The sequence below is a fragment of the Siphateles boraxobius genome, unplaced genomic scaffold (assembly GCF_051911475.1).
Source record: "Siphateles boraxobius isolate OS27281-9 unplaced genomic scaffold, OSU_SipBor_1 5, whole genome shotgun sequence".
NCBI classification, from domain to species: domain Eukaryota; kingdom Metazoa; phylum Chordata; class Actinopteri; order Cypriniformes; family Leuciscidae; genus Siphateles; species Siphateles boraxobius.
This window is the reverse complement of record NW_027509141.1, coordinates 18,844,536-18,864,475: the sequence shown is the minus strand read 5'-3', so window position 1 is coordinate 18,864,475 and position 19,940 is coordinate 18,844,536. Positions and strand designations below refer to the sequence as shown.

The 19,940-nt window shown below is 38.1% G+C and overlaps 1 protein-coding gene across 3 annotated transcripts in view; it reads right to left on the bottom strand.

Moving 5' to 3' along the window:
• Positions 1 to 19,940, bottom strand: part of LOC143711515 (uncharacterized) — a 232,757-nt gene that overhangs the window by 41,819 nt on the left and 170,998 nt on the right. For all 3 annotated transcript variants that reach the window (XM_077203077.1, XM_077203076.1, XM_077203078.1), the window contains 3 exons: positions 4,967 to 5,081; positions 3,067 to 3,190; positions 2,800 to 2,869 (listed from right to left, as the gene is read on the bottom strand). In XM_077203077.1, coding sequence (XP_077059192.1) covers positions 2,800 to 2,869; positions 3,067 to 3,190; positions 4,967 to 5,081 — 309 coding nt within the window. The remainder of the gene's footprint in view (positions 1 to 2,799; positions 2,870 to 3,066; positions 3,191 to 4,966; positions 5,082 to 19,940) is intronic.

Genomic DNA, 19,940 nt, shown 5'->3' with positions numbered 1-19,940 from the left:
ATGCTCGATCAGTGTTTTGCTTTCCTTCCTTCAACAGGGGCTGGAGCGAAGGCTGTCTCCCTCCACCCTGAAGGTCTATGTTGCCGCCATTGCCGCACATCATGACCTCATCGAAGGTAAGTCGGTAGGGAAGCACGACCTGATCATCAGGTTCATGAGAGGAGCGAGGAGACTAAATCCTCCTCGTCCTCCTCTCGTTCCCTCTTGGGACCTCTCAGTGGTTCTAACTGCCCTGAAGAGTGCTCCCTTTGAGCCCCTGCAATCAGTCGAGCTTAAGTTCCTGTCTATGAAGACAGCGCTCCTGGTTGCACTGGCCTCCATCAAGAGGGTTGGGGACCTGCACGCATTCTCCGTTGACGAAGCGTGCCTGGAATTTGGGCCGGCTTCCTCTCACGTGATCCTGAGACCCCGGCCTGGATATGTGCCCAAGGTTCCTACCACTCCCTTTCGGGACCAGGTGGTGAACCTGCAAGCGCTGCCCTCGGAGGAGGCAGACCCAGCCTTGGCACTGCTCTGTCCAGTACGCGCTCTCCGCGCCTATGTAGACAGAACGCAGTGTTTCAGGACCTCATACCAGCTCTTTGTCTGTTATGGTGGGAAGCTGAAGGGAAAGGCTCTCTCCAAGCAAAGGTTGTCTCACTGGATAGTGGACACCATTGCTTTGGCTTACCAGCAGCAAGATCGACCGTGCCCCCTTGTTGTGACTGCCCACTCCACCCGGAGTGTGGCGTCCTCTTGGGCTCTAGCGCATGGCGCCTCGCTAACAGACATCTGCAGAGCTGCAGGCTGGGCGACACCTAACACATTCGCCAGATTCTATAATCTCCGAGTGGAGCCTGTGTCCTCTCGTGTACTCGCTTCAACCAGCTAGTACCGGACCCGCTCAGGTGTCTTCGCTTGCTCGCCATTCCACTCCACGGACTGGATACGTGCGATACTTTCCTCAGGTGAGCTTCTCCGAAAGCCCTGAGCTCCTCCAGCACTCCTGACGTCGGCGCCAGTGTCTATTGCCTGTGCGTCGGCTAGGTGCCTCCCGTGTGCATGGTCCCTCCTCTGAGCGACCCCCACATGTGTATTTCCACTGTAAGCCTCTCTGAGCGTGTGTCTTTCCCTTGGCAAGCCACCTTGCCACCCCTGGGGTTGAAATATTCCACCTGCGGCTGGACACCCCAATGTTTTCCATATGCTTCCTTCGGGTCATATGTGTATTCTCTAAGTCCCCCCCCTCCGGGCTGGCATTAATTGCATACTTCCCCTAAGCTTGGGATATGCTTCCCAGTGTACCTTGGTATTCCTGTGTTATATGGAGTCCTTTGTCCAGGCTGACAGGGATCTCGATTTACGCAGGGCACTGGAAGACAGCTGAGAAGGTGGCGTGATTAGACTGGTAACCCCATTCGTCGTCATCCGACGTAACTCGGAGTGACAACGAAAGGGAACGTCTACGGTTACGTATGTAACCCTCGTTCCCTGAGTAGGGAACGGAGACGTTACGTCTGCCTGCCACTTTCCGCTGTACCGCGGGGATCGCCTGAGCTCAGTCTTGGCTCCTCAGCGAAGAAACATATCTGCTTGCTGCCGGCTTCCTCCTTTTATACCCACGAGGTGGGGCGGAGTTACGCCATGCAAATTCCGCAGACCCATGGCATTTCTTTGCCATTGGCTCGTTTTGTAATACTCGAAGTTGATAGGCTTTCTAAGCGAAACCCCATTCGTCGTCATCCGACGTAACGTCTCCGTTCCCTACTCAGGGAACGAGGGTTACATACGTAACCGTAGACGTTTTTTGTAATGAAAATCAGTGTCATATCATTGATATACTATTAAAGTTGGTTACACTTTATTTTAAGGTGACATTGTACTTATTTGAGCTAGTACAATATAACTGAGTAATATGAATAAACCATGTACTTATTATAGAGTGACGGTTAGGGTTTGGTTAAAGGGTTAGTTACTGCTAATTATGCATAATTTACTCTTACTACCATAGAAAGTATGTGTATACACGAACAAATAAAGTGATATCTTAAAGTTGTGTTAATATTTTGAGTTAGATTAATTTTTCTATTTTCCTCACTTTAATCTTAGTTATTTTGTTTAAATGTTTAACAAGTTTTTTTTAAAATTAGTTTTAGTTCTTTTAATACTTCAGTTAACTAGCAACTAATAAAAATGACAAAAGCACACTAATTTCAATTACCACTAAATTTTAAATGAAGACACAAAATGTTAATAAATACTATAATAGTATATAAATTATACTAAAATAATACTGCTAACCGGTTGCATAAACACAGCTGCTGAGTTAAGACTGTGCCTTAAGAACTAGTCTGACCAACTAGAAATTAGTAAGGGCGAATCAGTTCTACTTTTCCGATTCAAATAAGACCAATTTATGTTTATATGTAATTGACTTTACAAAGTTATAACCAGCCTTGAAAAAAAAAAAAAAAGTTAGATGAACAACTAGCCTAAGCAGTTTATGCAACCAGCCACTGATTTATATTTTAACATATTACTACCATATTATTTTAATACTGTATTTTTGTTAGATCCATGTTTTCATTTTTCACAAAATAATAAGTGACAAAATGTCACCTGTTGAGGACCAATGACTTGATAAAGCTGCTTGATAAATTGTTACATTTATTCAGCACACATCCTTCCTCTGTCTAACAAGATGTATTGCAGTTTGAAATCAGTTGTATAGAAAATGAAATATTTGAACCTAATACACATGGATCATAATCACATATTATCAGTATAAACTCCAAGCATCAGCTTCACATGAGTACTGACCTTCGGATCACAAGCTGAAACGACAAAAATGAGGCCGAAAGCCAGAAAGGACAAGAAACTGCTGAAGAACCTGGAAGAGAGGAAAGCAGAGAGGTTGTTGAGTCTGGGAGTTATTGCGATTTATCAAAGCCAGTGTTTTTAATGCACCAAAAGCCTTTTTTATTAGCAGAGTAAAGGGATATGCTGGCTGTGTGAGCGGTGACGGGCTGTAAAAGCTTAAAGAAATGGTGTGTGAAATGATCTGCCAGGGCTGAGTCCAGAGTTTACCGTCTGCAGTGCTGTAAGCTCTGGGCTAATGTCCTCCGCTGTGAGCTATGGGGCAATAGCCTCGCCAATGTTCTCGCCATCCATTCTGCATTCTCCGCCCAGTGTGAGCCGACCAGACCATCGACTGAAACAGAAGGTGACGTTAGGTCATGAAATTAGCACACGTGTGTGTGTGTGTGCGTGTATGTATGTATATTAGAGGACATTTATAATTTTTTTCAATAAAAAAAAAAAAAGTTTTATATTGTTGTTATGTTTCACAATATTACTCTTTTTTTGGTGACAAAATGCAGCATTGGAGAGTATAAGTAAAAAATTTTTTTTTTATATATACGTATATATATATTTATAATGTATTATTTTTTATTAATACATATTCATATACAATCTCATTTTAACCACCAATGCTGCATTTTGTCAATATAAAATACATTATATTACTAATATATATATAAAATATTTAGAAAATATGAATAAAAATACATGCATATATACACACATATATATGTATGTATTTTTATTACACACACACACACACACACACACACACACACACACACACACACACACACACACACACACACACACACACACACACACACACACACACACACACACACACACACACACACACACACACACACACACACACACACGGCTCACTGTGACCTTAATCTCATTTTTCAAGTTAAGAATAATGAGTCTTTTGAATTAACCTGCTCTGCAGCGTCATAGTTACTTCATAACACAATACGGTTTCACACTAGCAACTAATCGCCAGATGTGAGATCACACTCACTCAACACTAACAGATGGAAATGTCACATGCAACTCACTGGAATGCGTTACAGAGGCTATTTGAATTCATACCGTGGTGAGCCATGGTTGGACATAATTCACACTGACACCCTCGGCTGAGAGCTTTGCTGGACCGGGCCCAGAAAGAGGCTGATAGATGCAGCAGACAGTGTAACAGAGCCAAGATCAGGACAGGACACACATAACCTCCAGTGGAGGCCGTGCTCATGTGTAGGACTCAATAAACTATAATAATGCTACTCGATGGTAACTGATCAATTCTTTCACAGATTTATTTATTTTTATTTAACCTTTTTAGGAGCAGACATTTCAATATATTTGATGCATATAAAATATAAATTTAAATAAGACTTTAAATTTATGAGGACAATATATACGTGACCCTTATTTGCTTTCGTAATATGTTCCTGATCCCCGTTTATATACGTTCCTTATTTTTAATACATAATCATCTTTGTAATCTTTCATCAAAATGTCTAGTTTGTCTTAGCAATTACTTGAGAATTAACTTACATGCATTTGTTTTATCAAACACCATTTTTTCCAAAGAATCCAAAATTGATTACATTTTTTAAAATTCACATTTTTCTGCAAGGAAGAAAGGCTGCGTGCAAAATCGAACTCTCTCTAGAATAGATACTTATATAGTATGAACTTAATCTGTACTACATTCTCCATGTTGTCATTATCATGTGACCTACCAGCGTCAGTTACGTCGCTTCACTGGTATTCATAATCCTCTCCCGTGGCTTCATGGGATACTAAAGTGTCCATCGTATGCACATTTCCGAATCTCGCTGGAAGTAGCAGGTCATCTAAACACATTTTGCTGACTCTTTTATGAGCACTGTGAATTTCAGACATACTTATTTTGCCACATACTGTTTTTCAACTACTATATAGTAGGGAAGAATGTGCTGTTGAATGCAGCCAGGATGTGATTTTAAAGATGCACTCATTATTTTTTCCTAACAGTTTTACCCCAGAAGAAATTGATTAGATCTTCCCACACACGCACGCACGCACACTTAAAATGACAAAGTGTCCTGATAAATAGATGGGCATATAATGATGAACTCACTCATGTGCTTCATGGCTGTGCCCATCACAAGGAAGCTCACAGTTACACTGATGGTGATGAAGATCTGGATCAGCTCTGCCACCCATGAGAACCGACTGTACCTCTGTCTTATGACCTGTGGAACAACACACCAGCACGCCACATTTCAATTACCAGAAACAACTCATCAGCAGATGGAATTCAGCTGTGGAATAATGCTCACGGTGAAGAATTAGTGTATGCTGAAGCTGTTATACCACCAGGTCACCACTAGATGACACCATTTGTCTTTTTGAGCACGACTGAACTGGTACATGGAGTTTAAGGGACTGCATTGAGCGTGTAGCAGTTCATCTGCACCATTAGGTCTGTACGTGTTTAACAGAAAACAGAAAAAATATTAAAATAATAAAACCCTTTACGCACAATTAAAATAATCCGAAATCATACAAATGCAATGTGATCCACAATCCCACAATAACAACCAAGATAAGGCGAGTCAATTATCTGATCAAGAGCAAACCTATTGACATTTAAAGACCCCCGTCTTCTTCTCACCTTTCCAGAAGAATCAGTTCTGAGGAGCTGCTCGTGTGCTTGAGGTCACATTTACTGTAGAGGTGAAGTTTTAAAGGTCAGCACTGTCTCAAACAGATCATTATGCCATATTTTTTGGGCTAACAGAACAAAACAAAACTGTTTTTAGCCAGAACTTTGTGCTCAAAAGGACTTTGAGCTCGGGGGCAAAGGCACTGCACATTGAAAAACGCAACTTGAGGAAAATATTTGCCCATCAATAAAACAGGATTTAACTCAAAACAGGCTGTGTGTGGGCTAGGAAATTTGGGTCTCTCCAAGTATAGTCTTTCTGTATTCTGTTCTTATTCGTGTGCGAGTGCCCTGATCTCTTTGTGGTTGGCGGTTCTGACTCATATCTGACATTTTAATCTTTCAGTCTCTGGAATCTCAAGGCTCTTTTCATGTGCTTCTCTCCATCGCCTCTGCATGTTAAGAAATATTTTGGTATTTCTGCTCTGATATGCCAAATCTGGTTCTTCTGGCTCGTATTACTTTGATAAATCTTTATAATAAAATTGACTAAGACTCAGTAGTAGGGCTAAACAATTAAACGAAAAAGTTGTAGCTTCATAATTTTCAACCTTTTGTTCTATAATCCAAACAAAAAAGATAAATAAATAAAAATATATATATTTTTTATATATAATTTGACAGCAAATGTAAGGTGGTCACCGTATCATATTTTGTTGATCCTGGGACAACATTCCTGTCAGAAAATTTAGTCTAACTGTATCCCTACCCCTAAACCTAACCCTTCCCATAACTTATCCCTAATATCAGAGGGAAATGATAGGTGAATAATACTGACGTAGCAGCACCTAACCCTTGTTGTAAGCCTAAACTTGACATAAACTGTAAACTTGTCCCTCCAATATGATTGGTTGATTGTTTATTTCCAGGATCAACAAATATGTTTTTCCAGGAACATGTTGTACTTAGTTATATACCTATATGGTTTTTATATATACCTATTTGCTTGAGATGGATGGATGGAATTCATATGTCACATTATACTCCAATTTACCTCAAAGAATACTATGGTAAAAAAAACTAAAAAACTAAAAACAGTTTACATCTTCGGTAAAAGAACAGAACATCTCAATTTTTTCCTCACAATTTAATTTATATCTTTATATCTCAGAATTCTGACTTTATAACTCTGAGAAAAATAGTCAAAATTGTGAGATAAAAAGCAAAGTTCCATAAAAACACATCTCCAATTCCAATTTCCAAACGCATTTCCAATTCCATTTTTAAATACTTTTGTTACTTTTGTTAGATAGTCCTCAACCATAAAGCAAGTTCAAAAAGTACTGAATCATTTCCTTTGAGTATAATAATCTCCTAGCCATCCCAGGTCAGAATATTCATGCACATTCACCATATGCACTATACCAAGAGATGCCACTGGCTAAGTCCAATCCTTTAGAAGAGCTCTGCAGCCCCTGGTCAACTGCTCTGGAAAAGTTGAGGGGCTAGTCTAAAAAAAAATAAAAAAAGAGCAAATGGAGTGGTATAGGGAGCCAAAGGTCCGCAGAGAGGAGTCTCAACGCCTCACTGCCCCTAAATTAGATTACAAATTCTCGCTCATGGCACAGTCTCAACGCTGGCCCTCAGGCAAAAGACTGCACATTATTGTTTAATACGTTGCCTCTGTTCTGCTGCCACCGAATACTCTCACACACGGGGATTTAAGCACATTCACGAGTCGACAGAATTAAAGGGCCATACACTAATCAAAACTGAAGGAAAAATCTGGAAAAACAGCAGACATTGATTGACATTTGTACAAAACAATATCACAGCCAAAATAAATGTACTCACCCTTTTTTTAAACATGTACAGTTTTATTTCTTTGTTGGAACACAAAAGAAGAAATCTATAGCCGGTTTTAATATGCGCAATGAGTTTGAGACCAAATAACAAAATATCACTCTGTTTGTTAAACAAAGACTTGGAATATAGAGTACAAACTGTGGACCACTTTTATTATGATTTTTGGAGCTTGACAGTCCCTGGTAACTCTCTGCTTCTAGAAGGAAATATAGATATACTATATTGTATAATATAATATATTGTAAGGAAATATACATTACTCTGCTAATATACATTACAGATTTGGGGTCAGTAAGATTTGTTTAAAATAAATTAATACTTTTATACAGCAACGATTCATTAAATTGCTCAAAATGTGGCATTTTTGTTGTTACAAATCATTATTTCAAATCAATGCTGTTTTTTTAAAACTTTCTAATCACCAAAGAATCCTGAAAAAAAAGTATCAGTTTCCACAAAAATAGTATGCAGGACAAATGCTTTAAACATTGATAATAACAAGAAAATATTTCTTGAGCATCAAATCATATTAGAATGATTTCTGAATGATCGTGTGACACTGGAGTAATGATGGTAATTTAAATATTGATCAAATAAATGCAGCTTGGATAAGCATTATAGGAGACTATGTTAATTTTTTTTTTTAATCTTACCAAAACCAAACTTTTATCATAAAGGTTTTGAAACTGCATGAGGGTGAGTTAATGACTAAATTCATTTTTAGACAAACTATTCACTAGAGATATCTAAATACAAAACATGGCTGCTCTCAGCTTTTTTTTCTTTCATTTATACAAGCACCTATTAACAGATTAACAGAACCAATGATGGATGATCTGATGAGCGTCGTAATCTAGTGTGCTGGAAATGAACATAAATAAAACATGATCTACATAAATACAAACCAATAAAAAAACATATAGATGCAGGCAATTTGGCAATTTTTTAACCACGTTAAGGGAATATAACATCACTGCATCATAAATTTGAGATGTTTCCATGCAAATTAGGATTCTAAAGTTTCTCCATCTCGCCCCTAGGAGGAGAGACTTTATTTATATCCTCGGTGAAATTGTCAGCTTGACACACTCAGGCAACCCATGAAAAGTGCTTGTCTACGTATAAATAGAAACAAGCAGATACGCTACAAGACCGCTGCCACGCTGCTCCTCAGAGCATGATCACAACTTCTCTGAAATTCTCTGTAAACTTTGCTGAAGTTTACAAACCACAGGCATGTCTTTGGTCGTGACTAACTATCAGGCATCAAAGAGCACAGTTCAAGCTGTATTTATACTGTATGTATTCCATATATTTTTTATTTAGTTTCACAAATAACCTCATACCTTGAACCTCCATTAAACATGCTACTATAAACCTTGGAAATAAACTTGCCAATTCCCTATAATCTCTTTAAAAAATAATTAAACCACATAATTATGTACTCACCCTAACGTCAATCCACAAAATGGTCCCTTATAAAAGCATCATAAAAGTGGTCTATATGAATCATATATTCAAAGTCTTCGAAAGTCATATAATAGTCATACTGAATATGTGAGGACCAGTCTAGTATGTTATTCATTTTAATGTTATTCATGATTGAACTCAATAACTGTCAAGATTTTAAGTGAACTTAAATTTCTATTAAATTGTCTGTTCATCAAACAAAACTACTAAATAGTTTCATAAGACTGGGAGTACAGTGCTCAAGTTTTATGGACTACCATTACTTTGCTTTTCTGTTCTGGTAAAGCTTAAATGCTTAAGTTCCCTTCCTTTCATTTCAAATGCATGAGGAAAAAATGACTAGTAAAATAGTAATAAATTCTCCTGTTGTGCTGATGGAAGAAAGTAAGTCACACAGGTTTGGAACAACATAAGTAAATAATGACCTTTTGCATAACATGACCTTTTTATGAATGCACAGACAGAGCATTTCTTATTTAAGAGTCTGTAAATTTCCAAAGCCTCACAGGATTGCAGAAGAATACAGCAAAAGCTCTGTGACAAATATACATAACAGTAAAGATAAAGTTTCAATAGCTGCAAAAGCACAACACATTGCCACTGTTCCAGCACAAATTTTAGTATTACAGAAAACTGTAGCATTACTGATATCTCCATGACTCAAAGGAAATGCCAACCTATTTTGCTTCGGTGTAGAAAAACTTCACCAGCAGCAGCAGCAGAAATCAACACAATTTAACAAGGATGAAATGACCTTTAGATTAAAAGCAGCATGTCCTGTTGACAGAAACCTTTATCATTAATCACTGTTTGAAATTTCCAATAAACAGTCATAATTTATATGCCATCCATTCTTATCGCTTCTGTTTAAACGCATTCAAATGACATCTTAAAGGCTCTAATTCAGAGCCAAACTCAAGGTCAGCTCAAAGCTTTGAACAGATAGAGGAGTTTTGATTGATGGCAGTTGTGAGGTCAGAGCCAGCTCATCATTATGCTAATCATCTCTAAGACAAAAGATCCTCAGCATTGATCCTCTGTTAAAACACAGCGGTGGATGCTGATTGGACAAATTTACACTGTAGATGTGAAAGTTCAGCTGAGGGATGTGCGATAGAATGATAGATAGAACAATAAAACGACAGACAGATAGATAGATAGATAGATAGATAGATAGATAGATAGATAGATAGATAGATAGATAGATAGATAGATAGATAGATAGATAGATAGACAGATAGATAGATAAAAAGATAGACAGACAGACATATAGACAGACAGACAGACAGATAGATAGATAAAAAGATGAGACAGACAGATATATAGACAGATTGATACATGATGACAAACAGACAGACAGACAGATAGATAGATAAAAATATAGATGAGACAGACAGACAGACAGATAGATGGATATATATATATATATATATATATATATATATATATATATATATATATATATATATATATATAAATATAGAGACATACAGGCAGACAGACAGACAGACAGACAGACAGACAGTTAGATAGATAAAAAGACAGACAGATATATAGACAAATAGATACATGATAACAAAGAGATATAGAAAGATATATAGACAGATAAATAACATATAGATGATAGACAGAGATAGACAGACAGACAGATAAAAGAGACAGACAGACAGATAGATAGAGAGACAGATATATAGATAGATAGATATATAGATATACAAATATAGATACAGACAGACAGATGACAGATAGATAGAGAGACAGATAGATAGATAGATAGATAGATAGATAGATAGATAGATAGATAGATAGATAGATAGATAGATAGATAGATAGATAGATATAAAATTATAGATACAGACAGACAGATGACAGATAGATAGATAAAAAGAGACAGAGAGACAGACAGACAGACAGATAGACAGATAGATAGATAGATAGATAGATAGATAGATAGATAGATAGATAGATAGATAGATAGATAGATAGATAGATAGATAGATAGATAGATAGATAGATAGATACAGTAAGTAGCCCTCAGTGGACACGAACCCCTGTCAGAGCCTGTCCAACAGGCACAGAGGAACAACGGAGCATGTGTCCCGGCAGAGAACCGGGAGCGCAGAGTTACAGCATAATGCTAAACAGCCCTGCGTGTCCCAAACGCCTGCAGCAGAGCCTGAATAATTGATGAAGTGCTGGGAATGTCAAGACCCAGCAAAATCTCTGTACTTGTTCAGTGATCAATGGGAGAGCCCATATTTCTTGACACCCAACTTATCATGTTTACATTAAGAGTCTCAACTACAGCTAATGCTGTTTGATGCTGCTCAGCAAAATCATCTGCTTCAATGGTTGCCTCTGAATTAAGGAGCTCCAGTTCCAGGCTGGGAATGTAAAGTGGTCGCAGCAAAGCTTTCAAATATATATTCCCCCCGGAACGTATGTCGCGGGACCCCATCGCAGGGTGCATTATCTGTCAAGGCTAGCAGAAACAGCAGGATTATACAGAATGGGTGGCATAGGTGATACGCCCCTGGGATTTGTTAGACTATTTCATTTTATTATATGTAGCTGGATAAGCCAGATATTAAATTGAGAAAAAATGATTCAGCACTGTAAAGAAAAAAACTATTTCATCATCATTCTCTCTAAAGCAGTCCATATGCATGCACTTCTGATTGGGCCCCATGCAGAGGGAGGAGTCCTTTTAATTAATTATTATTAATTATACAACTGGAGCTGAGATAAATGTTTGTAAATATGCAGTGTTGATTAATTTGCTAAAAAGGAGAGCATCCTTGAACACTATGGAGATTTCAATTACATCAGAGGACACAGAGGACATGCATATTATTTTCTCTTATGCTGTGCGATCTCAAACAAAAGTTACCGCAGCAAGTTTTTTTGGGGGAAAACAAGACAAAACTGTATATACAGTATGGCTCTAATTAATTGTAATTAAAACATTATTTAATTACATATTCAATTGCATTTATTGCAATTTTAAAACAGTAAAATAAATGTATTCATTTATTTTTTTAATCATCAAAAGATGTACGTATGAAGATAATGTATGTATATACTGAATATACATTTAATTGGTATGTTTAACTCTATGATACAATTCAGTATTTCGAGCAAATATAATAGTATAACTCCAGCAGGAACTTAAGCACTTGAAACGAGCCTTAAATCATGTTTAATTTTATTACATATTTGAAGATTCATGTTGCGAGTATAAGGAACCCCTCATTGTGTATTTACAGAATATCTTACAAAAAATTCCAGGGGGAAATTCAGTCTTGTCAGCTTTCAATGACCAGCTCTGACAACTTTCTTTTACGTACATGTTCATCTGGTTGCTCTGTCAGCTGTTTTCTGAAAAATGAGTTACAGCTTCCACTCCTTCCTCATGCCATCGTGTTTTGTTTTCTGTCAGTTTCTCCTCCACCTGTCTCGCCGTACTCGTGCTGCCATCATTTTCTCTTCCAATGCTTTCAGCTCTAGGGATTCATTGGCTTATCTGCATAATCCTTGCCCATACGGTGTCGCTCAAGAAAAGACCAGCTCCCAAAAATTACATCAATCTCAAAGCTGGCTGGCACTGACTCAAGCACATTACCGGCTATTAGCCTTCGAGAGCCTGTCTGTTAACCAGCATGCAAATGAGCACATCAAAGTTCGTGCAACATGTCTGGTCCACAAGACCGGGGTTACAGGGCAGCTGACCTGTTGTCTTGCTCATGCAGTTCCTCATAACATGCAATGAGAAGGATCTAATATATTCCTTAAGATGAAGGCTGTTGAAATAAATAGTGCTGAGTTACCACCGTCTTCAAAAGACTGGTGCTCTGCAGATTCCTATTTGAATAAGGAACAAAAGTTCACTTTCGTGAAACTACTTCAAAAGTTGTCTTTTCAGCTTCCTTAAGGTTGAAGAAGTTGATATATTTGAAAATTTGAAGACGTGGTGCTCATTTACTCTCGATAAAGGTAAGAATATAAACATGGACGAAGCTTGTAATAGCAAAAATTCTGAGGTATGGAAACGTACAAAAATGGGAGAGCAAAGATCCTCTTAATCTTCACTAAGCAGAAAATATTGCCTGCACCGTCAATCACACGCAGTGTCCAAGTGTTTTACTGCACTGTACCTGTACTGTAATCACTTTTATAACCCAAACCAATAGAAAACATCATAAATAATAGAACGATAATTGTGAAAATGGATTTCCCTAGTTTACCTCTACTTTAATCCTTTAATAATGCTGTAATAATGCAATGAGAGGAGTCTCATATTCAGTCTCAACTGTAATATGATTTATTTTCTTCTAATGCTGTTGGATTCAGACCATTTTTTCTTCTCTGATCGATATCAGCATCGATTCATTCTTCCTCTTATAATGAACATCCTCCCAAAACGTTCATCTTTTCTTTGCGCGTACTGTACGGTGAAGCCTGAGCTTCTTATCTGACACTGAATCGGTCTCGAGTGCAAAGGTGTTGCCGTATCGATATATGGCCCCTCGCACACATTTCATCTCTACCAATGTCTATTCATATTTCCTCTCCCTGTCACATTAAACCCAGTAATAAAGCAGGCAGGTCAGGTTTCGCACATCCATCCATTTCAACTGACATCTTGTCTTGCCCTGGACTCTGGCATTCAACGTTACCTCTGAATAATGAATGGATCTCAGCTGTTTTAAGCAGCGCTCAAATAATTTTGACAAATATTGACCAGAGTAATAACAGAGAGAATTCCTAATACATTCTGATAAGCAGACTCATGCCTTCCATCTTCAACGGCTGAATTATTCCATCAGACAGAATGTTTGAGGATGAAATGGCTAAACTCAGCAGGACAGCGTCACTCCAGGACCGACACTCAAGGCTTATTGGATTTGCCACTGTTGAGTTTTGACTTTTTGTTAGTCAGATTCAGGTAGCCATTAGAGCTTTAGATGAATAAACTGCTTGAGTCCTTCTCCTTCAGCACAACTTGAACATTAACTTGTTTTTGAACACCTGTTTTCAGAGTGAAAACAACCAAAAGACCTCAAGGAACTAGTGATTGTTATTGACTTCGGCACAGGCAACCAAACTCTCTTCAGCCGAAATGTAATGAACAGTTCAAGGGTTCTGGCAACTGCTGCATATTTGCAAAGGTAAAACAAGTTGACAAGGCAGTTAGAACTGTGATTGATTAAAATTTTTCCTAACAGATGTTCAACTGTGACAGCATATAGATGAGAAAAAAGGCAACAGTTGTATTCAATATTGCTCTCTATTCCATATATTATATTTAGTAAGAACTGTTTTCTGACTGAACAACTTAATCTCTATAGCTTTTATATGCACTCTTTTTAATATAATAATATTAATTTAAAAAAATACATCTACCATTCGAAAGTATTGGGTAAGATTTAAAAAAAAGAAAAGAGAAATTAATACTTTTATTCAGGAAAGACACTGTTAAAATTAATATCTGTTTCCACAGAAATATTAACCAGCACAACTGTTTTTAGTTTTAACAAGAACGAAATGTTATAAGAAATGTTTCTTGAACACCAAAACAGAATGTTTAGAATGATTTCTGAAGAATCGTGAAGACATGCAGAAAATTCAGCTTTACCATCACAGGAATAAATTACATTTTAAAATATACTAAAATAGAAAAGTTATTTTAAGTTTTAATCATATTTTTGCAATATTACTGTATTTTAGATTGTATAAGCTTTAGTGGGCATAAGATACTTCTTTCAAAACATTACAAAATCTTACCGACCTCAAACTTTTGACTGGTAGTGTACATTACAAAGTAAATTTGTTATTATTGTATTGCTATGATTAAGGATATTTGTCAGCATCGTAATTTTGTCAGTAATTGTGGTCAGTGCACTATGCACATTCACTGTATAGGGAACAGTGAATAAGTGAGCAATTTTGGACGCAGCAATTACAACTTCATTGTTGGTTAAACTAATCTCTCCTGCCCATTACTATACAATGGACTGATGAATTACCCTAATTCATGACCTGATGGAACAGTGTGTTCATTAAAACTGCTGCACAGGATAATTGTGTGTCGTTTGGTAGCAGCTTTTCTGCTCTTGAATGTTGTTCTGACCAGGGAGGCAATGTGTGACCGTCATTGATTCTGACTCATTTCATCATTCGAGCATACATAATATTTAACACAATTAAAAGTGAGAAAAATAATCTGAATATCTGTACCGCATTTTAAGTAACCACCTACACAACCACCTCCTCACTGAATGTGCTGCCATCGGCTGCTGCGAGTTGTTTTTGTCCAATTAAATAGCATCACACACAAATGTATTATATAAATAATGGATTTGGTTAAATACCATTTAATTCAAGTTATTTAGAGGGTGTGTGTGAATATATATGTGACCCGTCACAGAAACCAGGGACACAAGTCGGCAGCACAACTTTCGAGCAAAATGAGAAAGAAGAGTTTTTTTTCAAAATTGGTGATTTTCAATTTTTTGGAGAATCTGTTAATTGAAATCACGAAGAAGCCTCTCCATGTTTGAGATAGCAGTATTGGTATATTTAAAAGCTTACATTTTGAGGTTGAAATCGGCTTGTTTTCGGAGATTCTAGCATGCAGTAGGGGCGTGGCGTGTCATTGTCTGTGTGTATTTCCATACTGAATAACCCGGCGCTTTTGCCCCCGCCCTCCAAGTCAACCACATGGCTACTTATTATGCTGTGCTCTGGCCGGCTCTCTCTGATATCAAAATTCAATGAAGATGGATGCCGCAAAGATTGTCGCAGACGAGATGAACCGTCTGGCAGTTACACCGAAAATGTTTTCGCCGCACTTCGTGGGCTCGGGAAACTGAACCGGAGGTATGGGCGCAGCGCGCTCGCCCTCAGTGCTTCAATACGGCGGCTCGGCTCGCTGACAGCGGTGGCTGGCTGTTTCATATGTGACGGAGAATCGAAATAGAGGATGCAGTTAAGACCTTTGCTGCTGCGATGAAGGCCTGCCGTGCGTGTTTCTGAAATGTAAGTTAAGCTTCATTTGCTCTTTAGTCGTTATTTAAGATGCTGAACCTGCTGATGATATAATGTGCTTGCGGACATTTCATTTGTGTGTGTATACGCACATAAGAAAGTGGTGTAAAGAGATTTGCAACAGTAATTTGAGGAGGTGAAATGTGATTATTTGGAAAATTGCAGAAATGACTGCTTAAAGAAAAATGCCAGCAGGCATTTGCCTCCTACATAAACTTTAATATTGTTGACATTTTGGGCACACGAGCGTTGCGTACTATTTGCGCTATAGATATGTAGGCCTATGGCTTATTGGTCTTTGTTTGTTGTTGCTGGTTTTGCGTTATATGTATATGGCATATTGGTCTTTGTGTGTTGTTGCTGGTTTTGCGTTATACTGTATGTATATGGCATATTGGCCTTTGTGTGTTGTTGCTGGTTTTGCGTTATATGCAGGCTATATGGCATATTGGTCTTTGTGTGTTGTTGCTGGTTTTGCGTTATATGTATATGGCATATTGGTCTTTATGTGTTGTTGCTGGTTTCGTGTTATATGCAGGCTATATGGCATTATTGGTCTTTGTGTGTTGTTGCTGGTACGTTGCAAATAGAGGGGCAGCACAATTGTTTTTCGCCTAGTGCGGCAGAAGTGCACTCATTCGAAGTGTAAAAAAAGCTGTAAAGCACATGGAGGAGCTTTACAGGGGGTATGGCTTATCTAAATGAGATGTAAATGAGAACTGCACAGAGACAGGTGAGAACTGCACAATCTTTAGAGCTCGTTTTCTCCTCTTTGAGCTTTTTTAAGTGCCTACTTTAAAATGGCCACAACTTCTCCAAATATTATCAGATTTCCACATGTTACACATCGTTGGAAAGCTTGGATATTACACTCTCAGAATCTATGAATAACTCAAAATGCCCCAGAACCGACTTGTGTCCCTAGTTTCCGTGACTGGTCACATATATATATATACACACACACACACACACACACACACACACACACACACACACACACACACACACACACACACACACACACACACACACACACACACACACACACACACACACACACACACACACACACACACACACACACACACACACAGTGGTGGCCAAAATTATTAGAACGGTAAGATTTTTTAATGTTTTAAAAGAACTTTCTTCTGCTCAACAAGGCTTCATTTATTTGATCCAAAATATAACAAAAACAGTAATATTGTGAAATATTTTAAAATTCAAAATGTAATAGAAAGATTCTGCAATATATACTGTCTATACTCTCACGTTTGATCAGTTTAATGCATCCTTTCTGAATAAAATTATTTAATTTCTTTCCAAAAAAGAAACTCTTACCGACCCCAAACTTTTGAACGATAGTGATAATGTTAAAAAAGCTTTCTAAAAATCCTTTTTTGTATTGGTCTTAAGTAATATTCTAATTTTCGGACATACTGAATTTAGGATTTTCATTAGTTGTCAGTTTTAATCATCACAATTAAATTAAATAAACATTTTAAATACATCAGTCTGTGCGTAATGAATGAATATAATATCCAAATTTCACTTTTTAAATGGAATTACTGAAATAAATCAACTTTTGATGATATTCTAATCATATGAACAGCACCTGTATATATATATACAGTCATGTGAAAAAGAAACGTGAAAAATAAATGTGTGTTATCCCAGCCGTAATGATATAGAGCAATATCGCAGAACTGTAGAGTATACTGGAGTACTATGAGAGAGAAAAAGAAAGCGAGAGAAAGAGCTTGTGCGATTAACTGAAACCGCAGATTTAAGGTTTATGCAACTACTTTGTCTGAAAAACTACATCCTGTTACATAACAACAGAAGTATTTTGAAAATGATTGTGGGTTTTTCTCCTCCGCCATCGGCACTCGCTGGGAGGAATGCTGCCTGTTTAGAACGTATATAGAGACAAGTGGAGTGATTCAAACGGTGAACAGTTCTAGTGCTGCTGATACTGGTGCAATATCAGGACTCCTGGAAGGCCTCTAAGCCAATCAGTTTCAAGGACCAGACCTAACTGGTCCTGGGCTCCTGTAGGTGGTTTGCAGGTAAGCAGCTGTTGCTGGTTGAGAAAGTGGAGAAACACCAGTCGATCATGTCACTGGTGAGTAGTTACTGAATCCCTGCATTAGGGCAGTTTTTTTGCAGCGCACACACTCAAACACTCTGTGGTGTATACTAAACACGCCGCATGATAGGGATTAGAGGTAGGCTAATTCTAAACTGTATAGCACACTGACCCTACTCGGGAACAGAAGGGGTGGGGGGACCCACACTGGGTCTGTCAATCACTCGTCTGGAACACTCACTGCTTCAAAACCTCCTCTCTTTACCTGTCTCTCTGCTGGTAGGGTGTCAAGTAAACTGTTGTAGAAAGATCACATACAACTATGTTTATGTTCCTGGTTGTTGCTTTCTTGCAAAAAATGTTTGTAGTGTTGTTAAATGATTACTTCAGCAAATTTAGTATAAATGAAGTGTCATCTGACACTGTAGATGTTAAAATATCATGCAGTTTGGTCTCTGCAACATTTATAAGCATCACAAGATAAGTGTCAGTATTTCCAAGGGTGAATTAATTTACATTTTTTTTTTAATAAAAACATTACTTTTTTCACTTTTTTAAAGCAACTTACAATTAAGGAACATCACAAGTAAATAATACTGGTGTTAGCCAAGGCAGATGCATGAATAATATCGATATATCATATTGTTTGACTTATTGAGCAGAAGTGTTATATTATTTTCCAAGATACAATTTTCCCTCATGGAAAATAAAATAGGCTAAACAAAACTAAACCAAACAAACTTTCATGGAAAGTGAAACCTAAGCTATATCTAGTGGTCAGCATATACTTTAATTTGGGCTGTAAACAAATATCCATAGCCAGTAAGCAACAACCTAGAAACGCCCTCGCAGCCAATCAAAACAGCTTGCTAAAACAGAGAACTCATTAGCAACTAAATATAGCAGAGCCCAATATTTCATTCTAAAATAGTTGTTTTTTAAGCAGAAACTTTTGTTTGTTTTACTTGCATGTTTTCTTCAGCAAATTTCATTTGGTATGTTTATCCTTTATATTATTAGTGATTGTCAATTATACACAAAAATGATTAATCTCACATTTTTCTGTTATTAATCATGATTAATCGCACCTAACATTACAGTTCCCTTTCAAGGGAACTCGAGCTGCGTTGAGACGCGGTGGGAACGCTCTGCGTGATTGCGTCTTGTAGCACGTGTATAATCAGTCCAATGGAAGAGCGAGACGTCATAGGCGGATGACGTCATAGACCAGGAAGCTATAAAGCACACCAGAAAACAGACCGCGACAGCTTCTGTGCCTTCAGCAAGCGATCTGTGTATTCTGTCCTTGTCATATTTATTGTTGTCTGTCTAGTTGCAATATATATATATATATATTATGGCAAAAGAGAGCAAGCAACTTTGTGTTGTTCCCTGCCCACGTTATATCACGGGTGGGGACACACACATCAGCTTTTTGTTACTATTTTGGAGTGGAGCATGCCACAGTCAGTTCTCGAGTGGGCTGACTGTGAGCATTGCGAGAAGCTGTCCGTGAGGACGCTCCGCTCCCGCCGGGCGTTCTTCGAGGAGGACGGTTCGGTTCGCGCTCCCCGCATTGAGGTGTCGAAATCGTGGAATAAGCCGGTTTCTATTTTATGTGTTTAATGCCCAAACGTCTAACTATAGTAATGCTTTGGGTATTAAGTATCATGGTATGACAGTGCCTCGGGTTAAATAGACGCTTGCTAGCTTTCTCTCTCCCGAGTCGGCGTCATCGTTTTTAACCCCGATGTTACCCACCAGCCATCTTAAATAAATAAATTTTATTAGGCAGCGCTGGTGGGTAAAGTATAAGGACATGGATGAATGTGAGGATGTCAGCACTGACGCTATTCGAGAATTGCGTCGTGCAAAAACAGATAAACTATACTGGGGAGGGACGGTTTCGAGAAATCGTTTCTCCTCTGCGTCCTCTGGGTGGCGACTCTCTGAGGAGGGTCGCAGCACGGCCAG